We start from the raw sequence: 24,543 nt of genomic DNA, 5'->3' as shown, positions 1-24,543 counted from the left end.
TGATTATATAACATGTAAAAACATCAGATCTTCTTTATTTGATCCTAATGAAATATCAAAGGTATACCAAGTTAAATTATAGTTCTTTCTATTATTGCCCTTGAAAATACAATCGGCTGGATTTTCTCATGAGTTGTAATCTCAAATAGATTGCGACTCTGGCCCTACTTTTTTTTGTGAAAGGGAGCTCCAGACTTCTGACAGAAGAGATTGTTCAGGTCTCGCTCAGAGACATAGAGCTGTAATTCCATTCTGACAGTTCTTTTGTAGCAAAGATCTAACAGAGGTAGGCAAATCATGCCCTGTTTCACAGCAGTAAGCTGCTGTATTCTGAAGTTTAATGATTGTGACAGCTACTCTGATGCTACTGTCGAAGGGTAACTGCATAAGCTAAGTGTGATGTTAGGGTGTTGGGATGGTAGCATGCCAAATGGGTCAGGGTATAGGGTGCCAGGCAAGTAGATTGTCAAGTGCATGGGGCACCAAGGTGCAAGTTGGCAAGGTAAGTGATGCAGTGTTTTGGATAGGTCAAAGTTAGACAATGCATTTAATAGTCCAAATTTTCTTCAGTAACTGTTTTACATAATTTCATTGGAAGCACCTGTAAGTCTCCAATTTAAGTGGATATTTTTGGAAGGCTCCAGTTATACAGGAATTCCCCAATGGAAAATTCAGTTTCCCAAGCAACCCCTTAGGACTGTGCTACAATTTGGATCCTGCAAGATCCGACTATGGAACTCCTATTGACGCTGGCATAATGACTGTCTGGACAGCGGACAACCTGGACCTCTCTCTCACTCTTACAGCTTTTGGTTTCCATCATGTCTGCTCTACAACTCAATATTCTTCAACAGTTTTTTAAATGTCCTGTTTTCCTGCATACCACGGTTTTTTTTTTGTGTGCTCTTTACAAGCTCTGTTCAATTTGGGATTTCCGTTCTTACATCTTTTTTTCCCTTCACAAGATGCTGGCTCCATTGTCCACACTTCCCATTCCACCAACCATCACCTCCGACAGATCATCTTTAGCCATCTCTACTATCTTTAACTTGATCCTGGTACCAAACATATCTTTCCTTCACCTTCCCATTCTCCATTCTAGATGAGATAGTAGGAACTGCCGATGCTGGAGTCTGAGATAACAAGGTGTAGAGCTGGATGAACACAGCAGATCAGACAGCATCAGAGGAGCAGGAAAGCTGAAGAAGAGTCCAGACCTGAAACGTCAGCTTTCCTGCTCCTCTGATGCTGCCTGGCCTGCTGTGTTCATCCAGCTCTACACCTTGTTATCTCCTTTCTAGATTATTGTTTTCAATCATTCTTTAGGGTGTGGGCATGGCTAACAAGGTGAGCATTTATTTCTCATTCTCAACTTTCCTTGAGGAGACATTGATGAGCAGCGTACAATCAAATGGCACGTTAGATAATTTCAAATGGCAGTTAACTCTTAACCATATTTCTCTTGGTCTGGAGCCACATGTAGAGCAGAACAGTTGAGGACAACAAGTCTTCTCCTTGAAGGAAAAGAGTGAACTAGATGGATTTATATGACAAACAATGGCTTCATGATCATTCTTAATTTTATTCGTGATTAGTTCATTAATTGAATTTAAATTCCTCCAGCTGTTATGATGGAATGTGAACCTTTATTTCTAAAACATTAATCTAACCCTCAAAGTTAACCAGTAACATTGTCGCTATGAGACCATTCTTAATCATGCTCTTCTCTCCTTCATTATCACCTCTACAATATGAATTGCATTCCAAATGGCTATTCTTTGGATGTGGAATGAGCATCTGTGTTTAAAAAATGAACATATTCAATAGAACAATGTTCTTAATTGCTCATGGGATGTATTCATAGCATTTATTACATAATCTTAATTTATCTTGAGAAGGCGGTGAGCAGTCTTCACCAACTGCTCCAGTACATGAAGTATATCTATACAGTTTAGTTAGGTAGGAAACTCCATGTTTTGACCAAGTGAGGGCAAAGGAATTACAAAATAGCTCCAAGTCCGGCTACAGTGTGAATTTGAGGGTAATTTACAGATTGTGGTGCTAATTTACAAGGTCCTTTTGAAAAAATGCTGCCAACTTGTTGCAGTGCATCTTGTAGATGTTCCACACTGTTGCCATAAACAATATTGATGATGGGAGTGAATATTTAAGGTCAGGGATAGGGTGCCAATCAAGCAGGCTGCTTTGGTTGGATGGTGTCAAAATCAGAGATAATTTTAGACTAATTACAGAATCTGATGAGGCAGGCAAGGAATTGCAGAAAGACTTGGACAAAAATTGTAAGACGAGCAATGATGCATGAAATTTATTGAGGATAATATAAAGGATGGAAAAATCAAAGACAAATCTGTTCACGAAAGTGAGATGAACCAGAAATGGAAGTGTTTGAAAGAGACTTGAGAGTGATAAAGATTAAGTCATTTGGAGCCTTGATCTAAAGTCAAAGGGCTGAGTTATGTTGGAACACAGTAGTCTTGTACTATCATGCAGGGGTCTTGACAGGCTCCAAAGTGAAGATTGCATAAACCTCAGTCATTAAGAACCAACAAACTGATGCAAGAACAACACGCAGTAAGAGATTGGCCTTCAGTTCTAAAGAGACTAAGTTATCAAGAATAAAAAAGAGAAAAAATAGCATTCTTCAATTTTGAAAGGAAATGGATGAGATGGATCCTGATAGAAATATACGATACTAAGTAAAACTAAAAGATCTATCTGAAAGCCTATTATAGATTAAACTACACTGCAAGATGAAAAGATTATAGATAAAAGCTGTTGACTGATTGTTGGATACATTTGTTTTTGCAAGTAATTATTAAGATTGAGAATCATCTTCTTAGCAAAGAAGGAGATATTAAAAAAAAGAAAGTCTTCCTTTAATCAAATTTAACCATTTCTGTGGATTTGAGTTTGAAGAATTAGGGAGATAACTGGACTGTTCTATTTTTTAAAAAAAGCTCACCGAAAAGGCATCGAATTTTCTTTCAACAAGACATTTCATGGAAGATACGTATAATTGGTTAATTAATCTTGGTTGCTTGAAGTCGTTCCAGGGAAAGTAGTCCTGAGGAAGGTTCACTGGACCCAAAACGTTAACTCTAATTTCTCTCCACAGATGCTGCCAGACTTACTGAACTTTTCCAGCAACTTCTGTTTCTGTGCCAAGGAACAAACCTGACTGTTTCTACAATTGGGTTTTATGATTATTTTAAGTGAACAGTGTTTTGTCACCTGGGGGTTGTTTTTGGTTTTGCACTTGCAGGAAATCTTCCTGGAAGAAAGAGTTTGCCAGTTCAGCTCTCCTACTTCTGAAAAGATCTTTGGTGTGAAATTGATGAGAAACTTGTTTGCCATCTCAAAGAGTGCCCTGACAAATCCTCGATTTTGTGTTTCCTGAGAAAGCTACGTTTGCAAAGATCCCAGAGATATCTGCTGATCAAGAACTAAGACTTGATAGCCAAAGTGTATTTTTCTTTTCTCAAAGTAAATCGCTGGACAGAGAAATCCATTTCCCTCCCTTCCTATTGTGAATCGGTACATGTTTGCATATGTGTGTTTTGAACAAAAACAGAAATTGCTGGAGAAACTCAGCAGGTCTGGCAGCATCTGTGGAGAGAAGGCAGAGTTAATGTTTCGAGTTATTGAATCATAGAATCTACTGACTCTTCTTCAGTATTGAAGAATCATTAAGAAGAAGGGTCACTAGACTCGAAACGCTAACTCTGCCTTTTCTCAACAGATGCTGCCAGAGCTGCTGAGTTTCTCCAGCAATGTCTGTTTTTGTTTCAGATTTCTAGCATCCACAGTTTGTTTTATTTTTGTGTGTGTTTGTAGTTATTTTAGAGGGGCAAACTATTATATTTTCATATCATAAACTGTGTGTGCTAACTAATTCTACATTTTGATGGAGTGAGTTTTGTTTCATAATGAATCAATTGTTTTGTATTATTAAAGAGATTTAATTGATTTTTTTCCCCAGTCTAATCGAAAGTTTTCAATTGGCTACACCAAGAAAGGGACAAAATAAATTAAACTTATGCTTTGACTCAGAGAGTAGAGAGACTAAAGAAAGACTTTAGTCATCTCTCTCCCGTCTTAGGCAGTCCCTCAGGATTGAGGATGACTTTTTCCCACTCTGGTGTTAGGGGTTCAAAGGTGACTAGGTACTCTGATACTGGACCTGCAAAACCTATGACAGGTGGGATGTTTGCTGATGCAGGTCTGTAGGTAGCTCTGGTTTTCACTTGCTGTTTGCATTGTTTGTGCTTGCCATCTATCTGATCTGTTAGAGACTCTCAAAACAGTTAAGGAGCTAGAGATTCCCATGAATCAATGGCAATACTCCACTTTTTTTTCAGTGAGGCTTTAAGGAAGTGACTACAGATTCGTAATTCTTTCTTCACATCTAAGAAATGAGGCCACCCTTGTAACTCTTCTCTGTACTGTCTCAAGCACTTGAATCATAGCATCCCCATAGTGTGGAAGCAGGCCCTTTGGCCCATCAAGTCCATACCGACCCTCCAAAGATCATCCCACCAAGACCCACCCCACTACCCTTCCCTGTAACCCTGCATTTCCATAGCTAATCCACCTAGCGTACATATCCCTGGCCACAACGGGCAATTTAGCATGGCCAATCCACCTAACCTGCTCATCTTTAGACTGTGGGAGGAAACTGGATGTTACTCTTGTTTCTCAATTATCTGAACCGAACACAGTACTCAAGATGTGGTCTAAGCTGTACTGTTTGATCATGTAAAACTGACTGGCTTATATCCTACTGTTTCGCTATTTACATCAGCATTCTATTGATTTTGTTGGCCAAAGGTGGATGTGCTGAGTGTCAAACGTAATAAGGCTGCATGGTCTCTTTCAACTTCATTCTTAGCAATTTTAGCATTATTAACTTAGTATGGATGATACCTGATTATTACCATTCTGCAAAACATAGCAAAGATTCACTGCAATCTAATCACTGGAGTATTGATCTGCCAAACATTAGAGTTGAAGCTTTTGAAGTTGAACATTCTTGATCAAACAATTCCATTTACATCACTGGCATTGCACTTAGTTCTATGCTTAGAGAAACAATACACAATTGGCTGACTTTTAACTTAACCTGCTCTTCAAAATCCTTCACTTATTTGGGTCTAGAACTATTATTGCTGCTTTCATTCAAAGATATTTACATTTTTTAAATCTAAAGAACATACCCTAAGGATACAGAAATAGCAACATTAATTTTATTGAGATTTGAAACCACCAGTGAAAGAAGAATGAACTAAATATGCAGAATACATACGTAATGGAAATGGTTAATATTAAATTTTTATGGCACGACCTGCTTCTATAGTGTACAGCATTCACTTCTTTGTATCTACTAATCTCTGTTAAGAGAGATATTTTTATAGTGGAATGGATAAATATCAATTGTATGTTATTCCTTTCTGCCAATATTGTTGTACATAAATACCACATCACACAAAACAACAATTAATTTGAATTTACCTTAATAACCAAATCAAATTTCTGATGAAAATCCCTGTTTATTGGCCTTAGGAGATAGAGCTCAGCAGTGATATTATTCAGGGAAAAGTACTTAGCATAATCCTCTGGCGTACCTTAAACAAAACAGTACAGTTGTCAAAGATTAATTTCTTGAATATGATTGGCATAGCATTTAATATGATCAAATAATTTATCAGGTAAATATACTGCAATGGTGAAACAACTTCTAACATTCTAAGTCAATGTTTCAATGCATAAGATTATAATTGCAGATAATAAATCATGACAATACAAAGTTACCAACCAACAAGAATACTGTAGACAATTCCTGGTTGATCATCAGTTGGTTTAATGTTTATATCTTGGTCAACAGCTAGAATTCGAGGTGTAACATTCACTGGGTTTATCCTTGCCTGAAAGAAGACAGCAAAATACAAATTTACCTTAATTTTCCCAAAAATTATCTTAAAATTTAACAATGCTTTTACCTTACTGTTACAGTTAATAATTGTTTATTCATCTTCATTTTTATTTTTTTCTGTAAATGTATCATCAACACTGTCTAACCTTTCATCAAAGCACTCTTGATAAATCATAGGATGGTGGTGAAAGAGTAATTTGTAACTCAATAAATGTCAAACAAATATGTTTCTTCATTCTATCAAGTCAAACATGCAAAATGGTGTTGGAGTCTCTCCTGGATCTCTTTTAAGGTCATTTTCTAATGTTAAAAATTGTACCAAACTCAGTCCGAACCCCTAAAGAACTTCATGAAAATGAAGCAACTAATTATATTTACTAACGTGTGTGTGTGTTTTGAGATTGCTGTAAATGCTTTTTTCTTAGGTTCTGGCACTAGGCAAACATCATTATTGCTTTATCATAGAATTATACAGCACAGAACAGGCCCAATGGCCCATTAAGTTTTTACCAACAAAATAGACTGCCACCCATGCTAGTCCCACTTTCCTGTATTAGGCCTATATCATTGAATGCTATGAAACTCCAAGTGCTCATCCAAGTACTTTTCAAAGGTTGTGAGATTACCCACTTTTACTACCCTCCCAGGCCATTTCAGGCCCCACCACTTCTGGCTATAAAACTTTTTCCTCAACGCCCTCTAAACCTTCTACTTTTCACTTTAAAATTATGCCCCCATGTTACTGACTCTTCCACTCAGGGGAATAGCTGCTTTCTATTCAACCTGTCTACGTCCCCATAACTTTACACACTTCTATCAGCACCCCCATCGCTCTAAACTTCGCTGCTCTAAAGAAAATAACTCAAGCTTATCCAGCCTCTCTTCATAGCTGAAATGTTCCAGCCCAGGCAACATCCTGGTAAATCTCCTCTGCACACCCTCCAGTGAAATCACATCATCTTGTAATGTGGTGACAAAATTGCATATAGTATTCTAGCTGCAGCCTAACTAAAGTTCTGTACCACTCCAGAATGATCTCCTACCTCTTACAATGTATGCCACGACTGATAAGGCAAACACCACATATGCTTCCTTACTCCCCCATCAACCTGTCCTGCCATCTTCACAAATGTGTGGACAGGTTGCCCAAGATCCCTGTAAGCTTCCTAGTGTCTTGCCAGTCAGTGATTACTCCCTTGTCTTGTTCCTTCTTCCAAAGTGCATCACCTCAAATTTATCAGATTAAATGCCATCTGTCACTGATCTATCCATCTGACCAATCCATGTATATCCTTCTGCAACTTAACACCTTTTCTCTCAGTGTTAACCAACCGGCCAACTTTTGTGCCCTGCACAAACTTACTTATCATCCACACTCTTCAACAACAACCCTGCCAAACTACGTGATTTATGAATGCCACAAACAATTAGGGACACGGCACTGATCCCTGTGGTATATCACTGCACACCGGGCTCCAGTCGCAGAAACAGCCTTCTACCACCATCCTCTGTCACCTGTCACTGAGCACTATAGCTGGTGAAAGTCTCTTTTATTCTGAATAGCAGTACCAAAGGGGAATAATTAACCATTTTGAAAAGTGAATTAAAAAAACACTTTTGTACTCATTACTTGATTACCAGCTCATTGCTCCCACTTTAACTGCAAGAGTAAACAGACCAAAGCTCTAGGTCTGGTCTCACCAATGTCCTGGACAGTTGTATGTAAAGATCCCTTTAATACTTCATGCCTTGCAATAAAGGCCAACATTTGCCTTTAATTTTGCCATACCAAGATAAATTTTGTGATTCATGTAGCGGAACACCCAGATCCATCTGCAGACTGCCTCCATTTAACTAACAGCCTACTTTTCTATTGTTCCCACCGAACTTTTTCCCACATTATAGTCCATCTCTGTCAAGTTTCTCACCTACTCACATAACCTATCCATATCCCTTTGCAAACTTTGTATTCTCCTCACTTGCTTTTGGATCTTTGTAATGTCAGCAAACTAGGTTACAATCCATTTAGTCCCTTCATCCTAATCATTGGTTAAGGTTGCAGACTGTTGTGCTCCTAATGATCCCTGTGGCACACCACAAATTTACAAATGTGAAGGTACTCCATTTATTCCAAGTGTTATTTAATTAGATATTCCTCTATCCATGCTTTTATACTAACCCCAACACCGTGAGCTCTTTTCTTGTATGGTAACATTTTCAGAGAAACCTTGTTGAAAGACTTTTGAAAATCCAAACACATTACAACTACTGGTTTGCTTCTATCCACACTAATTATTACACCCTTAAAAAGCTCAATGTTTGCAAGGTCATAAAGAAGATTAAAATTGCTGAAGAGACTGGTTTTGTCTGACACTCATCAGGACAAATGCAAGAATGCTAAATTTCAAACTAACACAACAATTTATACCATAGAAAACAGGCTACTGATTGAGTGGTAAGTAAAGTCTTACTGAACACATATTTCTCTCTAGAAATATTCCAATAAATTTGTAACATTCAACTTCCCTGCCATACACCATGTTGACTCTGCTTAACTATGTTATGATTTTCTAAGTTCCGTGCCTTTATTTTTAATGGATTTGAGCATTTTCCCAATGGCAGACTAAGCTGAGAGGCCTATAGCTTCCTATGTCACGACTCCCTCTTTTCTGAAGGAGAAGTCTTACATTTTTCTTTATTCAATCATCGGATGTAGCCATCACTGTCAAGACCAGTATTTATTGCCCATCACTAATCTCAGTGGAGTCTCTAAATTAACAGTCCAGTGATAATACCAGTAGGTCATCGTCTCCCCCAATCTGCTCTTTTCCTCTCCACATGGTCTTTTGAGAGTTTAAGGAAGGTTGCAACATTATAACCAATGCAGCCACTTTATTTAAGACCATAGGATTGTTCAATGTTGGAAATAAAAAGCTAAAGAGCTGAATAAAGTTACAAATAATTGCAGAAATTTAAGTTTAGCACGTTTAACTGATTCAAATGAGACATTGACAGAGGCGAATTCTTTTCTCCATATCTGAAAATTAAAGAAGAAGATCTTCCATTTGTATCGTCATGTTTCAGACCATAGAATGGCCCAAAGTGCTTTACAGTCAGCTAAATATTTCTGAAGTGTGAGCAATATGCTCACCTCGGAACACAGCAACCAATTTGTGGACAGCAAACATCACAAACAGTAATGTTAATGATGTCTGGATAATTTGTTATTGTGATGATGACTGAGGGATAAATATTGGTCCGGACATCAGGGATATATTTCCTGCTGTTAGAGTCATAGAACAGTACAACATGGAAACAAAGCCTTCGGTCTAACTTGTCCATGCCGACCAGATATCCAAAATCAATCTAGTCCCATTTGCCAACATTTGGCCAATTTCCCTCTAATCCCTTCCTATTCATAAAACCATCCAGATGCCTTTTAAGTGTTGTAATTGTACCAACTTCCACCACTTCCTTGGCAGCTCATTCCATACACGCACCACTTTCTGCATGAAAAATTTGCCCCTCAGGTCCCATTTATATCTTTCCACTCTCACCTTAAACCTATGTCCTCTAGTTCTGGACTCCCCTACCCTGGGAAAAAGACCTTAGCTATTCACCCTGTCCATGGCCCTCGTGATTTTATAAACCTCTATAAGGTCATCCCTCAGCCTCCGACATTCCAAGGAAAATAGCCCCAGCCTATTCATTGTCCCCTAATGCTCAACCCTCTAACCCTAGTAACATCTTTGTAAATATTTTCTGCACCCTTTCAAGTTTCACAACGTTTTTCCTCTAGCAGGGAAACCAGAATTCAATGCACTCTTCCACTTTTCTTTATAATATTATTGCCATGATGCTAATTTTTAAAAAATGAAGTTTCCTCTGTGTGTAAATATTTAGTATAACTTGAGAAAGCTTATGGATAACTAGTCTAAAATTTCTTGGCTTCCGGCATCACCTTTCTTAAATAGCACAGTAGTGTATGCAATTTTCCAATATACCGGAACCGATTCACAATTTGAGAGATCTTTAAAATGATTGTAGCTTGGAAATCTACACTCTTCTCATCTAATCATTCTGAAGGGGTTGATATTTGGATTATATTATCTCCACCCATTCTACTGATGTCAGCCTCAATATGAAGGTGGAAACAGAGTGGAATTTTTTTCATTTTGTTTTGTCAAATGAGATTCACGTCTGCTGGTCTACCCTGGCTTGTTGTCTCATACAATTTTCTGCTCTTCACCTAACTAATGTTTGGATGACTTTCTCAAGGAATCAAGGAGGGCAGGAGGGCTCATCACATCTCGAGTTCACGCTGCTTTAGCGTCATATTTGAAGCTCAACTTTGTATCACTTCAGCTGCTTCGAGTGAGGATCTGGCCCTCACACTGTGCAGCATCAGCCTCTGTGTTCAGGACATGGTCATGAGGAAAGGAAAGTTCCCTCCTCATTTCATTGACAGGGAATTTGAGGTGTTGGTGGATGGGGAATGGAAGGTAGACCATTTTCCAGTTGACTGCTACTGGAGACCACACCACCAACCTGGACAGAAATTGGAGCCTGGGTCAGTGCTGGGTCATGGGTGAAGTGGGATGCTCAGCAGTGCAAGATGAAGGTCAATGAACTTCTCGCCTTTGTATAAGTAAATGCCAGCTTTTTTCTCTCTCTTTACCTCCCACTCCTACAGCTGGCACACACTGTATCTCTGCTCCTGAATGTGCCTCTCACCAACACTCATAACTCCAACTGCAGGAAAATAAATGGCCCAACCTAGGGTGATGTCTCAACAGCCTGTCCTGAGGAAGGGTCCCGAAACATTAACTCTGATTTCTCTCCACAGATGCTGCTGGAGCTTTTGAGCTTTTCCATTACTTTCTGTTTTTGACTCAACAGCACCATGGCTGACCTATAAGCAATCCCTATGATGGCTGTACTGGGCTTACAGGACTGACCATGACCCGATCCCCAACTGCAAGGACTCTGATCCCCAGGTAGGAAGGACTAAGTGCCTGTCTAACCATGGCCAATCCCTTTGAATGATTGTGGTATTACCTCTTGACTGACTATAGGTCTCCTGACCCACTGTGGACTATTCCCTTGGATTTTCACAGAGATCATTTGCTTGAAACACGTGCAGTATATTTGCCATGTAAGTTGCTGGCACATGCTGCCGCTGTGACATTCGTGGTGCCACACAGCAGTATGCCCACCACTTCAACTGTTCTTCTCACCATGACATGCTGCCAGCTTCTCCATCTCTGTTCATAAACAAACAATGCAGGCCATGGAGGCTGGCAAGCTGTAACTGAGCACGAGACCATGTGAACTAAGAAAGAAACGTGAAGCACACAGAGGCTGGCAGTCATTGGGGTATTGCTGACATTAGTGAGCACTAAGAAAGCAATAGACAGGAGGTGGCAGCCTCCAGGTAAGGCAGTCAGGGTGAGGGGTTGAATATCAGGCAGTCCACCACTTGTCTTGGCTCTTTATGCCTTGGAATGAGAGAAAGGGAAGGACTGAGAGAGATGAAAGGAGGCGGCACAGCTGTTAATGTAATTATATAGAATCCCTACAGTGTGGAAATAGGCCCTTCTGCCCAACAAGTCCACACCGACCCTCAGAGCATCCCACCCAGACCCATCCCTCTATAAACCCACCTAACCTACACATCCTTGAACATTACAGGCAATTTAGCATGGCCAATCCACCCAGCCTGCACATCTTTGGACTGTGGGAGGAAACCGGAGCACCCAGTGGAAACCCACACAGACACAGGGAGGATGTGCAAACTCCACATAGACAGTTGCCTGAGGCTGGAATCGAACCCAGGTCCCTGGTGCTGTGAGGCAGCAGTGCTAACCACTGAGCCACTGTGCTGTAATTGGGGGGAATGTAAAAAAAGACTGAGTGTGTAAGCAATGCGGAAGGCATGGAGGGTTTGTGATGTCAGTTGTTGAGGTGGGTGACAGAGTGAGGAAGGATGCTGCCTGTTGTAGTGACAGTGATAGAGCATGAGTCTTGGTGAGAGGTTTGTGCAGTAGCAGAGATGGAGTGAGTGTGAGGTAGCAGAGAGAAGATGGTAGCACTTACCAGGGAGGAATGGTAAAGGTCATTGACCTTCTTTTCAGGCAGCTAGCAATTCCTCCAGACAGCTGTGACCACACTGGCTCAGGTGGCAACCTTACACCAGACTGACAGGGATGATGTTGTGGCCTCTTCTGCCAAACCTGAGGAAGAGAATGACAATCCTCTGCCCCACCACATCTACCAGGACTTCTAGGTTCCTGTCCATGAGTAAAGTGTTGATTTCATCTAATCTGCCGTGTCTGGGACAAAGGTCAGTCACTATGCAAGGCAGCTCTGGACTGATAGTGTTTGTCTGGGTGCACAACAGCCTTTAAAAGATGTCGCCAGTACCAGAGACGATGGTCTGCTCTGGATATCCTGGAAATTATGTTTGTCTGAATGGAAAACATAGCAAACGGTAGAATTGGGTTAGCATCGGATGAGAGCACCATTATCGGGGTAAGGTAGGCAGCTAGTGATGTGTGCTTGGGTGGGAAATCTCACTGGGCATGGCAGACAGAAACCCTACAGGAAAGTCAAAACAATTGACACAGGCAAAATATGATTAGATTCTGCCCTATATGTACATCACTGTTTAAAAAGATCTGAATGCAATAGTGGCATGATAAGTAATGATGACATTAGGCTTAATCAGCAGGATACAAATGGTGAGAGTCTGATGGTCCACATCATCACTTAACTCCAACAAGGTCAGGGGCACATGCTAATTGAATAAAATCTCCAAAATACCACGTGCACTCAGCAAATAAAACACCTGAACTCACAATTCTACTCGGCTTTATTAGACACTAAAAACCGAAAGTACTTTAAAATTACTCGTGCCTGTCACCATACCCAGGACCTTCGCCACCATGTGCCCGCAGCCATTGGCCATGTGGCCACCTTCGGAGCACCAATGGTTTCCACGGATGACGTCACATCCGCCTTTGCCCGGTACGCTCTGAGGACTGGGATATTATAGCCATAACAGGAACATGGCTGAGAGAAGGGCAAGACTGGGAGCTCATTGTTCCAAGATACAGGAGCTACAGGCGTGACAGAAGTACAAGTGAGGAGGGGGAGTTGCCCTTTTGATAACGGATGACATAACAACAATACTTAGAGAAGATATTCTTAAGGGGTCATCAAATGAATTCATATGGTTAGAACTTAGAAACAAGAACAGGATGGTCACTCTGTTGGGACTGTATTATAGGCCCCCAAATAGCCATCGGGTACTAGAGGAGCAGATGTGTAGAGAGATTGCAGATACGTACAGGAATAACAGAGTAGCATTGCTTGGAGATTTTAATTTCCCTTGTATTGACTGGGCCAAGCAGAGAGTAAAAGGAGCAGATGGGGTGGAATTTGTCAAAGTGTCCAAGAAAGTTTCCTAAATCAATATGTAGAGAGCCCTACTCTGGAGGATGCAACACTGGATGTCCTCTTAGGAAACAAGTGACTGAAGTCTCAGTCGGAGAGCACTTTGAGGCCAGTGACCATAACTCTCTCAGTTTTAACATAGTTACGGAAAAAGACAGGACAGGTCCACAGGTTAAGGTGCTAAACTGGAGAGGGCCAAATTTGGGGTTATTAAGTAAAGTCTAGCAGAGGTCAAATGGGTGGGTCTGTTTGAAGGAAAAGGAATTACTGGCAAATGGGAGACTTTTAAAAGTGTGATATCAAGAGTCCAGGGACAGTATGTCCCTGTTTGGGTGAAGGGAAAAGCTGGCAGGTTTAGGGATCCCTGGCTGACAAGGAATATTTTCCAAGAAAGCAACATTTCTAATGTCAGTTTAATCTTACAAGTCTTAATTAAAGGCGATACATTGATCTGTAACTGCAGATTTCACTGTAACAGTTATTGCATGATTCTGATTTTCATTTGCCAGTTAAGTAAAATTTTACTTAAGAACTATACAGAGTAGCAAGAAAAAAATCAAGTTAAGTGAATATAAAATAATTGATGGGTTCTGACAATAATTTGCCAATAATACTGGAGACAAATGCTCCAGAACTTGCCACTCCCCTGGCCAAGCTGTTCCAGTACAGTTACAACACTGGCACATACCTGACAATATGGAATATTGTTAGATTACAGAGTATGGAATTTATCTTGCGCACAAAAGGTAGGACAAATCTAACCTAGCCAGTTACTGCCCCATCATTCTACTCTCGATCATCAGTAAAGTGATGGAAGATGTCATCAAAAACAGTGCTATCAAGCAGCACCTGCTCAACAATAACCTGCTCACAAACACACAGTTTGGGTTCTGCCAAGTGCCACTCAGCCCTTGACCTCACTACAGCATTGTTTCAAGACTGAAAAGTGAGCTGAATTCCACATGCGAGATGAAAGTGACTACCTTTGATATCAAGGCTGCATTTGACCAAACAAGGCGTCAAGTAGTCCTGGCATTGTCAGAGTTAATAATAATCTAGGGAAAACTCTCTACGGGTTGAAGTCACACCTAACACAAAGGAAAGTTGTGGTTGTTGAAAATCAGTCATCTCAGCTTCAGGAACATCTCTGCAGGAGTTCTTCAGGGTAATGTCATAGGCCCAACCATCATCAGCTCCTTCATCAAGAACTTTTGCTCCCTTGCATAGTCAGAAACTGGGTCATTCACTGATTATTGCACAATGTTCAGCACTCTTCCTGACTCCTCAGATACTGAAACAGTCCATGTCTATGTGCAGCAAGACATGGACAATATCGAGATTGATACAAACGTTGATTTTGGATGGTTGGTTATTGAAATAGAAAAAAAATCAGTTAAAATAAAGTTGAATAAATCTCAGGCAGCATGGTATTTGTATCAAGTAATGTAGCTTGCGAAATATAGTTGAATTATCTGCAATAAGGTTATGTGATGGTCAGACATGTTAGCAGAACAGACAGGGATAGAAGAAAGGAGAAAGGGTTAAAATAAATGGTCATGTCCCCGAGTTACAAAGAATCACATAGGACAGTGAAATGATAACACGCCCGTGTAACAAAAAGTTTGGCCCAGAGAAAATGGCTCCTTTTCCATTAGAAGATGGTAAGGTATGCTATGCTAGGATATTAAGCCATTGTACTGGAGAAATAAACACATATGATGTTCCAATAAGAAAGATTAAGTGTCTCATCAAACAGGGTTATCGACACAGCAATAAAATAAAGCTCAAAACGTTAACTCTGTTTCCTCTCCACTGATGCTGCCAGACCTGCTGAGTTTCTCCAGCAAATTCTGTTTCTTCATTTGTCAGCAAAATAGCAGTTAGCCATCTGCTAATCTCCTTCCTGCATGAATATCCTAGTGTTATTCAAATGTCAGAGATGGAATTTGACAGTGATCAGATGAATGGACTCATGTATTGGTACATTCAAATAATGTAAAGCCCATGTAAAGATATCATGAAAATTAATGTTCCATAACAGCTCGGGGAATATCCTTTTCTTGCCAGTGAAGCTTCCAAATGTCTCAGTTTGTTTTTTTTGCAATGGGTCAAGGTAACTTACACACACAATCCTCCCCTTACAGTGATGGTACTCAGTGGAATCACACATGTATTATATCAGGTATTAAATGCTGTAAAATTTCCAGGGTAAGTATGGAGAGATGTATGTTATCAGCTCTTTGTAAGTGTAAACTTCCTGATAAATTTCTGCATCTGTCCAGCATCAGGACTTCTGCAGGATTCTGATGTCCATCTCCCAACCTTCATCCCATCTTCAATAATCTGGAGAACAGAAGATATGGGCCATTATCTTTTATGGCTTTCTATATGGATTCTATTTTTGTCTTGCGGATAGCTGTATCCATTATTCCCTTCCACCATTATGTTATCCTGACTAATTTCAGTTACTCTTGCTCTGCTTTACCACTCCATTTTTTTGCAAATATGTTTTTTTCCGCATTATTCAATTCCTAGTCTTGACTGTTCTGTAGACATGTCTCAATAAACCGCCAATGTCGCATTAATCCCAATGCATGGCTGCCTCCAGTTCCTCTTTTTTTAAAATTGACATGGGCCTAAATCTTTCAATTTCCAGAACAGTGAAACTTTATTCCCATGTCAGAAGTCCCAGTACACACACATGCGCTAAAGTTACCCAGGAAGTTTAAACTTCTGAGGGGTTGATGTGCACATCCTGGGATGCTCCATAAATGTGTCCAATGCTTATTTCAGGTTTGGAGACTCGTGCCAGAAATCCTGCAAATGTTACCTACCTTCTAAGTTGTTGCTTCCCAAATGCTGATTTATCACTTCACCTGGGAGGACAGAATGATCTTAACTAAGAATGTCATCATCTTTCTGCACTGCTCAGTGACTTGTATAAAACAGGATGATTGCTGCTATGTGGTAGTTTCTCCTTCAGAGACATCAACATTATTTAATTTATTGGCTTTATGAGAACTAGTGAAATGCATTTAAGTTGAATGTTCCTCTGATCAGCAATTCTATACAATATGACTCTATACTATGATGTACCTTTTCTTTCTCTGAGTGACTGCATAAAAAATATGAATGCTTAATGCCTATTTTTAGTTAACAGGAAGGGTAAATCAAGGTTTCCTCTCAGCGATTTCAAACAATATCTGTAAATTAAATCACAACTCAGTTTGTGTTTGGTAAGTTCCATAAATTCAACAACAAATCTGTTGAAGGCCCAAAGTTTAAGTATACAAATTTACTGCTGTGTGACATAAATAATGAATTATATTCTCAAATTCAGAAAGTATCTCCATTTCATAAATTATGGGATAATGATAGGATTTCTATTATATGCATGATTATTATGCACAATTTATTACATTATTAATAAGTATTTTGATACTTGTATTATCCATAGCAATTATTCTGTCTTGCTAATTCCCTTCTTGCTCCTTAAAGACTGACGTTTTGAATGGATCTTTTATGCCTTTTGTAAATTACTTCCTGCTCACTATCTATCTATCTCTTGTAAGTATTTTTTTGCCATTTTATATAAGGAGAGCCAAATAATTGGCATTTTTTGGAGGTATTCAGAAGTTGTACATGATTCTAACATTTAATCTGCATTTAAAAGCAAGTTTGTTGATGATCATCTTCAATTTATGCCATCAGTGTACTTTTCATATGAAGTCCCGTGACAGTTTGGAGTACCATCTCCTTCAAGACTTTGTTGATTCAATCAAAGTGACTCAAATTCCAAATCCTTGGATCATCCTAGTAAATCTCTTCTGATCCCTTTCTATGAATCTGACATCCTCTCAAAGTAAGATGTTGAATGACAAATACAATAGTCTAAAGGTGACCTTTTCACTGATTCATATCAATTATATATAGGAAGGATGTTGTGAAACTTGAAAGGATTCAGAAAAGATTTACAAGGATCTTACCAGGGTTGGAGGGTTTGAGCAATAAGGAGATGCTGAATAGGCTGTGGCTATTTTCCCTGGAACGTCGGAGGTGCAGGGGTGACTTTATAGAAGTTTATAAAATCATGAGGGGCATGGATAGGGCAAATAGACAAGGTCTTTACTCCAAGGTGGAGGAGTCCAGAACTAGAGAGCATAGGTTTAAGGTGAGAGGGGAAAGATTTAAAAGGGACCTAAGGGTCAACCTTTTCACGCAGAGGGTAGTGTGTGTATGGAATGGGCTGCCAGAGGAACTGGTGGAGGTAGAACATAGAACATCGAACAGTACAGCACAGTACAGGCCCTTCGGCCCACGACGTTGTGCTGAACCTTTACCCTAATCCTAAGGTCTATCTAACCTCCACCCCTACCTTATACTATCATCCATAAGCCTATCTAATAGCTACTTAAATGCCCCTAATGAGTCCAACTCCACTACCCTCTCTGGCAATGCATTCCACGCCCTGACCACTCTCTGAGTAAAGAACCTACCTCTGACATCTCCCCGATATCTACCTTCACTCACTGATCATTTTGCACACCTCTATCAAGTCACCTCTCATCCTTCATCGTTCTAAAGAGAAAAGCCCTAGCTCTCTCAACCTTTCCTCGTAAGACCTTCACTCCATTCCAGGCAACATCCTGGTAAATCTCCTCTGCACCTTTTCCAATGCTTCCACATCTAATTGCACCTAACTGTAGGCACAATTACAACATTTGAAAGACAACTGGATGGGTATATGAATAGGAAGGGTTTAGAGGGATATGGGCCAAACGCTGGCAAATGGGTCTAGATTAATTTAGGATAGCTGGTCAGCTCTATGACTCTAATTAGCCTTCCAATTTTGCTTTGCACATCACAACCTACTGTAAAGCTCAGGAGCCCATTTTCTCCTTTTTAAAAATCTATCAACTTTTCCTGCCGCTGTTAATTTTTTTTAAATCTGAGCTTCTACAAGCTTATGAAATGTTATTCTTTACTCACAGAAGATTCAAAGATTTATGTTTGAATATCTGAAGAATTAGGCCCCAGTAATCCTTGTGGCATAGTTGAATTGATTCTATTGCATGTATGTATCCTTCGCACAATCAATGAGGTCCAGGTTAAAAAGATGTTCAAGATTTTCGATCTGGTTTAGGTATATATTGTTAATCAACTTAGTTTCCATTGGCTACCAATTCAGTACTTGGTGTGAATAATTCAATACATAATAAAATCAAGACAAATTACCACAACAGCTGATTAAAGATTTTTTGAAAATAAATGAACAACAAATTCCTTTTGTATATGATTACTATCTAAATATGTAAGTTTATGTGCCTTTAGTTTTACTGTTGGGTTACAACTGAGCAAAAACTGGCTCAGATTTTACAGTCAGTAGTCCCTGTTTTGATAGTTGAGTGCAGTTTTTGCATGCTTTTATGGTTAAGTTTTCTATTATTAGGTATCTGATCCATTGAGCACTCTCAATAAAGGCTTAGCTGTGTCTGGAAACATGGTAAGGAACAATGATCTCTTTAATCGGAACTAACAATTTTCACTGAGACATGCAGAATTTAAACTAGGAATTATAAATTACATATAAATTATACACAAAAAGTAAAAGAAAGATAGATAAGAGTGTACAGTTGGAATTAATAGAGAGATAAATGAGATCTATAACAATAATTAAATTTTGTGATATTAAAATTTCACATCAAGCAGATTTGTTTGACAGTACCTGTGAAATACATTTAATTAAAAATTGACCTAAGCCTGAATGCACCAGCTCTAACAATTTTCTGTCAGGTTCAAAGAGTAACTAGTGGGTGAGTATCACAATTTCACATCTGTATTTATATTTTGATGCAGAGTCTATCTGCAAGGTACATCCATGGAACAGCAGGATAGCTCAGATCACAAGATCTGGATTTCTGCCTTGAACTACACATTTGCAGTCTCCAGAAGTTCCTGTCCAATTAACCCCATGATAATGGTGAGTACTAATAGTCTCATCTTTATTGTCAATGTAAACTCAGGATTTATGAGTGACTGTTCCTGGAGATTAACCCAAAAAGAACTCTAGTTTCTCGATGAGAAAATAATCATTTTTACGGGAATAAAGCACATGTGCAAATAAGATTCATGCTTTATTACCATAGTTAATTGTAAAATTTGTTCTGCTAATACCTTTCCATCTGTACACATAAAACCCATGTATTTGAGATGTGTGTATTACATCTTAACCTTCATAAGGTATAAAACTTGAAAGTGCAATCTTACAGTATCTCTTCTTCAAAATATCAAGTACATAAAACAAAAAAAAGTTAATGGTTAAAGTAACTCCTTGTCTTTTAAGTTACCAAAAATGTCCAATTTCCCAAAATGAGGACTGGAGGGTGGCTAATTTTGTGCCTTAATTATGTAAGAAAGGGTGTAAACAGAAGCCTGTGAACATAGTGAGTCTGACATCAGTGGTGGTTAAGTTTTCAGGGGGAGTCTAACAGATAGGATTTACATGCATTTGGAGGGGCAAGGACTGATTGGGACAGTCAGCATGGCTTTGTGCATGGGAAATTGTGTCTCACAAACTTGATTAATTTTCTTCATGGCGTAACCAAAAAGATTGATGAGGGCAGAGTGGTAGACATTGTCCATGTGGACTTCAGTAAAGTCTTTGACAAAGTTCCTCATGGTAGACTAATTGATAAAGTTAGATTGGATGGGAATTGGGGAGAGCTTGCCAGCTGGATACAAAATTGGCTTAATGGTAGGAGACAGAGGGTGGCGATGGAGGGGTGTTTTTTTGGACTGGAGGCCTGTGACCAGCGGTATTCCGCAGGGATCGGTGTTGGGTCCATTTTTGTTTGTCATTTATAGAAACAATTTGGATGAGTATTTAGGAGTCATGGTTAGTAAGTTTGCGAATAACACCAAAATTGTTGGTTTCGTGGATAGTGAAGAAGGTTATCTAAGATAACAAAGGGATCTTAATCAATTGGGCCAATGAACTGAATGGCAGATGGAGTTTAATTGAGATAAATGAGAGGTAGTACATTTTAGTAAAACAAGCAAAGGCAGAACCTATACAGCTAATAGCAGGGCCCTGGGTAATGCTGTTGAACTAAGTGACCTACGGGTTCAGGTACATAGTTCTTTGAAAGTTGCATCACAGGTACACAGGGTGATTAAGGTGGCAAAAAGCAAGTTTGCCTTCATTGCTCAGACCATTGAGTATAGGAGTTGGATCGTCATGGTGAGGCGACTTTTGGAGTACTGTGTACAGCCCCGCTATAGGAAGGATAGCATTAATTTGGAGAGGGTTCAAGATGTTGCCAGGAATGGATGGTTTGAGGTATAAAAATCAGCTGGATAGGCTGAGACTTTTTTCACTGGAGCTTGGGAGGTTGAGTGGTGACCTTATGGAGGTTACAAAATCTTGAAGGGCATAGATAAAATCAATAGTAACGGTCTTTTCTCTAAGGTGGGTGAGTTCAAAACTAGGGGGCATAATTTTAAGGTGACAGAAGAAAGATTTAAAGCGACATGAGGGGCAACATTTTTAATATATATAGAGTGTGGTTTGTGTGTGGAATGAACTTCCAGAGATGTTGGATGCAGGTACAGTTACAACATTTAAAAGACATTTGGTTATGTACATTAATCGGAAAGGTTCCAAGGGATATGGGCCAAATGCAGGCAAGTCAGGCTAACTTAATTTGGGAAACTTTGTCAGCATGGATGAGTTGGGCTGTGCTGTATGCATCTACCTGAATGATTTAACAAGTAACAGAGAACATCAAGAGGAAATATCCAGGTGGCCGAAAACTAAGTAATTTAATCCTTCTTGTTTTTCAAAGCTACTGTTCAGAAATACAAAGAATGAATTTTCTCAAATAATTGTTTGTTTGTTGATTGTATTACAATGGTAAACTTTATATGATTATAATGTGTTAAGACGACATTTTCGATTCATAAGCAGAATACTTTTGGAAAGTGTATCTTTACGTTTAGGATAAATGAAAGAAATCATAAAAACTGTACTGGTGTCTAGCTGACTGCAAAAACTGAATGGTAAGTCAGTAAGAGTCAAAGCAAGATGCAAACTGTGTTACTGAAAGTGAGGTGAGCGGTATTTACATTTGAGGACAATCACAGCAATTGCTACGTCCACAAACAGAAGGCTTTAAGAGATCAAGAGAACTCTTGAGATGGAAGTGAAAATTGTGTCACATACTCTGCCAGGAATCAATGAGGCAGGACCAGAATGTGACAAAGATCAGACGTTCAGGTGATACTTACTTGAAGGTTCAATACTGGTAAACCAATAGATTTAGAAAAAACTGTAAATAAACCTTGCAAATCTAGCGGTTAAAATAAAAATGCAATCATGTAATTATAGTAGGGAAGATATGGTATGGAGTCAATGGTTTGAATTCCTCTGTGGCAGATAGTGAAAATTTAATTCACTTAGTAAACCCATTGAATAGTCTAATGGTGACCGTGAAACCATTGTAGATTATCATTTTTAAAAAAAATCTGATTCATTGATTTCCTCTGGGGAAAGAAAATTTGCATCCTCACCTGGTCTGGCCTACAAATGTCTCCATGAGTGGCAGATTCTTACCTGCCTCCTGAAATGGCCTTGTGAGCTGCTCAGGTGTATCTTCTGCTCCAAAAGACTATAGAAAGGGATCAATTGGACAGCCAACCCAGCATCGAGCAAGGCTTTGGAAACAACAGCAGCATAAGCAACCCTGTCAATGCTGAAAAGTCCTCCTTATTAACATTTGGGGTTGGTGCCAAGTTAGGAAAGTTGGCTGAGGAAGGTCTACTTATGTCCCTATCCTTAATGATGGAGAAGCCAAGTGCATCACTGCAGAAGACATGGGTGAGGTTGTAACTATCTTCATCCATAAGTGCAGAGAGAATGATTTTTCCCACCATCTTTCCCAGGCTCGCAGAATCACAGATGCTCGCTTTTGACCAATCAAATTCAAGCCACGTGATATCAAGAAATGGACATTTGAAGGCACTGGATATTGCAAAACAAAAGCCTCTGACAACATCCTAGCAAAAGTATGAAGACATGAGCTCCAGAACTAGGTGCATCTCTAGAAGCTGTTCCCAGTTAGAACAAGAGCGTCTATCTGACAGTGAGGAAAATTGCCCAGGTATTTCCTGTACCCAAAAGATAAAATAAAATTCCAACCCATTGCCAATTACTACCTATTAGTCTACTCCCAATCATCAGTAAAGTGACAGAAGAGTTGGAAACCTGGATATGAAATGGCATGTGCAAATGAATAACCTGTTCACTGATGCTCAGGTTGTGGATCTCATTACAGCCTTGGGCAAAACAAGAAGAAAAAGAGCTGAGCTTCAAGGGGATGTGAAAGTTAGTGCCCTTAACAATAAGGCAGCATTTGACTGAATTTGAAATCAAAATGGCTGAGCAAAACTGAAGTCAATGGGAATCAGGAGGAAAATCCTCCAGTGGCAGGGGCTTTCCCTGGCACATAGGAAGAGTTTTGTGCTGGTTGGAGGTCAGTCATCTCAGTTTCACATTATCACTGCAGAAGTTCATTAGTGTAGTGTCCTAAGTCTAATCATGTTCAACTATTTCATCAATGACCTTCCTTTCTTCAATCATGACATTAGAAATGATTGCATAATATTCAGCACCATTCACAACTCCTTAGATAATGAAGAAACTCATGTCCATATGTAGCAAGACCTGGACAATATCCTGGCTTGGGTTAAAAAGTGGAAAGTAACATTCACACCACTTAAGCACCAGGCAATGACCAGCAAAAGAGAATTCAATCATTGCTCTTTGACATTCAACAGCATTGCCATCACTGAGTCTCCCACTATTAATATCCTGGGGTTCCACTGACCAGATACTGAACCAGATCAACAATATAAATTCTGTGACCACAACAGTAGATCAGAGGCTTGGAACACTATGACCATTAACTCACCTCCTGTCTCTCTACTGTATCATGAGTGTAGTTTCAACAATCTTCAAGAACCTTGTCATCACCCAATTCAACGAAATCAAGCATTGACACCTCATCCACCACATTTAACATTCATTCCCTTCATTGATGTATGTACCATCGACATTGGAGTAATGCATTAAAGTTCCTTCAGTGACACCTGCTAAGCCTGCAACCTTTTCTTCCTATCAGAATAAGAGAACAGACACACTGGAACACCATTAACTGCAAATTCCACTCCAAGCCACACACCATCCTATCTTGAAACTATGCCCCACTTTTCCACTGCCTCTGGGTCAAAATCCTGGAACATCATTTCAAACAGTACTGTGGGTATCTCTAAACCTCCAATGTCTGCAGTGTTTCAAGAGTCAGTTTATTAGCCCCTTCACCAGGCCAATGTAGGGATGAGCACGATGGCTGGCATGGCCAGTGACACCCACATCCTGGACATGACCAAAATTAACTCGCTGAAAAAAACACATTCTGACAAAGCATGGAGGAAATATTAAACACTTAGAATAAAGCTCCGAAAGAGGGATAGCAACCAAAGTTACTTATTCCTAAACAAGATTTGTAATGTGATAAATAATAAAAGAAAATCTTCTTTCTCTTATGTGATATGTGACTTCAGTTCAATTTCTAGAACAGGCTGTAAGACCCCCAAGCCCCCTTGTCCCCATAGCCATGCACAGCAACAGCTGAAAGAAAATGATTTACCGTCTCACCATCGGATTCCCTGATAGACCACCAGTGACAATATTGAGGACCCTGAATCTGCTGGCATCTGATTAGCAGGCACCTTCAGGCAACACTGGACTTTAATATGAGGTCTGTGATTCACCGAGAAGCTTTTAAACATGTTATAACATTGAACATAAAACTGTACGGCATGGGAACAAATCCTTTGGCCCACCATGATGCCATTCTAAATGAATTCTATTTGCCTGCACATGGTCCACATCCCCTTATTCATGTCTGTTCATGTGTCTGTCTAAATGCCTCCTAAACATTGCTATCATATCTGTGTCTACCATCCACCATATCAGCTATCTACCACTCTCTGTGTAAAACATTTGCCTCACACATCTCCTTCAAACTTTCTTCCTCTCGCCTTAAACCTGTGTACCCCTAGTATTTGTCAAGTCTACC

General features: G+C 39.6%; 1 protein-coding gene across 1 annotated transcript in view; it reads right to left on the bottom strand.

The window, feature by feature from the left end:
- pcdh15b (protocadherin-related 15b) overlaps positions 1-24,543 on the bottom strand; it is a 606,743-nt gene that overhangs the window by 411,415 nt on the left and 170,785 nt on the right. The window contains exons 9-10 of the mRNA XM_048609162.1: positions 5,834-5,942; positions 5,530-5,642 (exon numbers count right to left, since the gene is read on the bottom strand). Of these exons, the coding sequence (XP_048465119.1) occupies positions 5,530-5,642; positions 5,834-5,942 (222 nt within the window). The remainder of the gene's footprint in view (positions 1-5,529; positions 5,643-5,833; positions 5,943-24,543) is intronic.

Source organism: Rhincodon typus, chromosome 20 (genome assembly GCF_021869965.1).
Source record: "Rhincodon typus isolate 14 chromosome 20, sRhiTyp1.1, whole genome shotgun sequence".
In the NCBI taxonomy this organism is placed as follows: domain Eukaryota; kingdom Metazoa; phylum Chordata; class Chondrichthyes; order Orectolobiformes; family Rhincodontidae; genus Rhincodon; species Rhincodon typus.
Note: the sequence above shows the minus strand (reverse complement) of the source record. Positions and strands in the feature narration are given on the sequence as shown.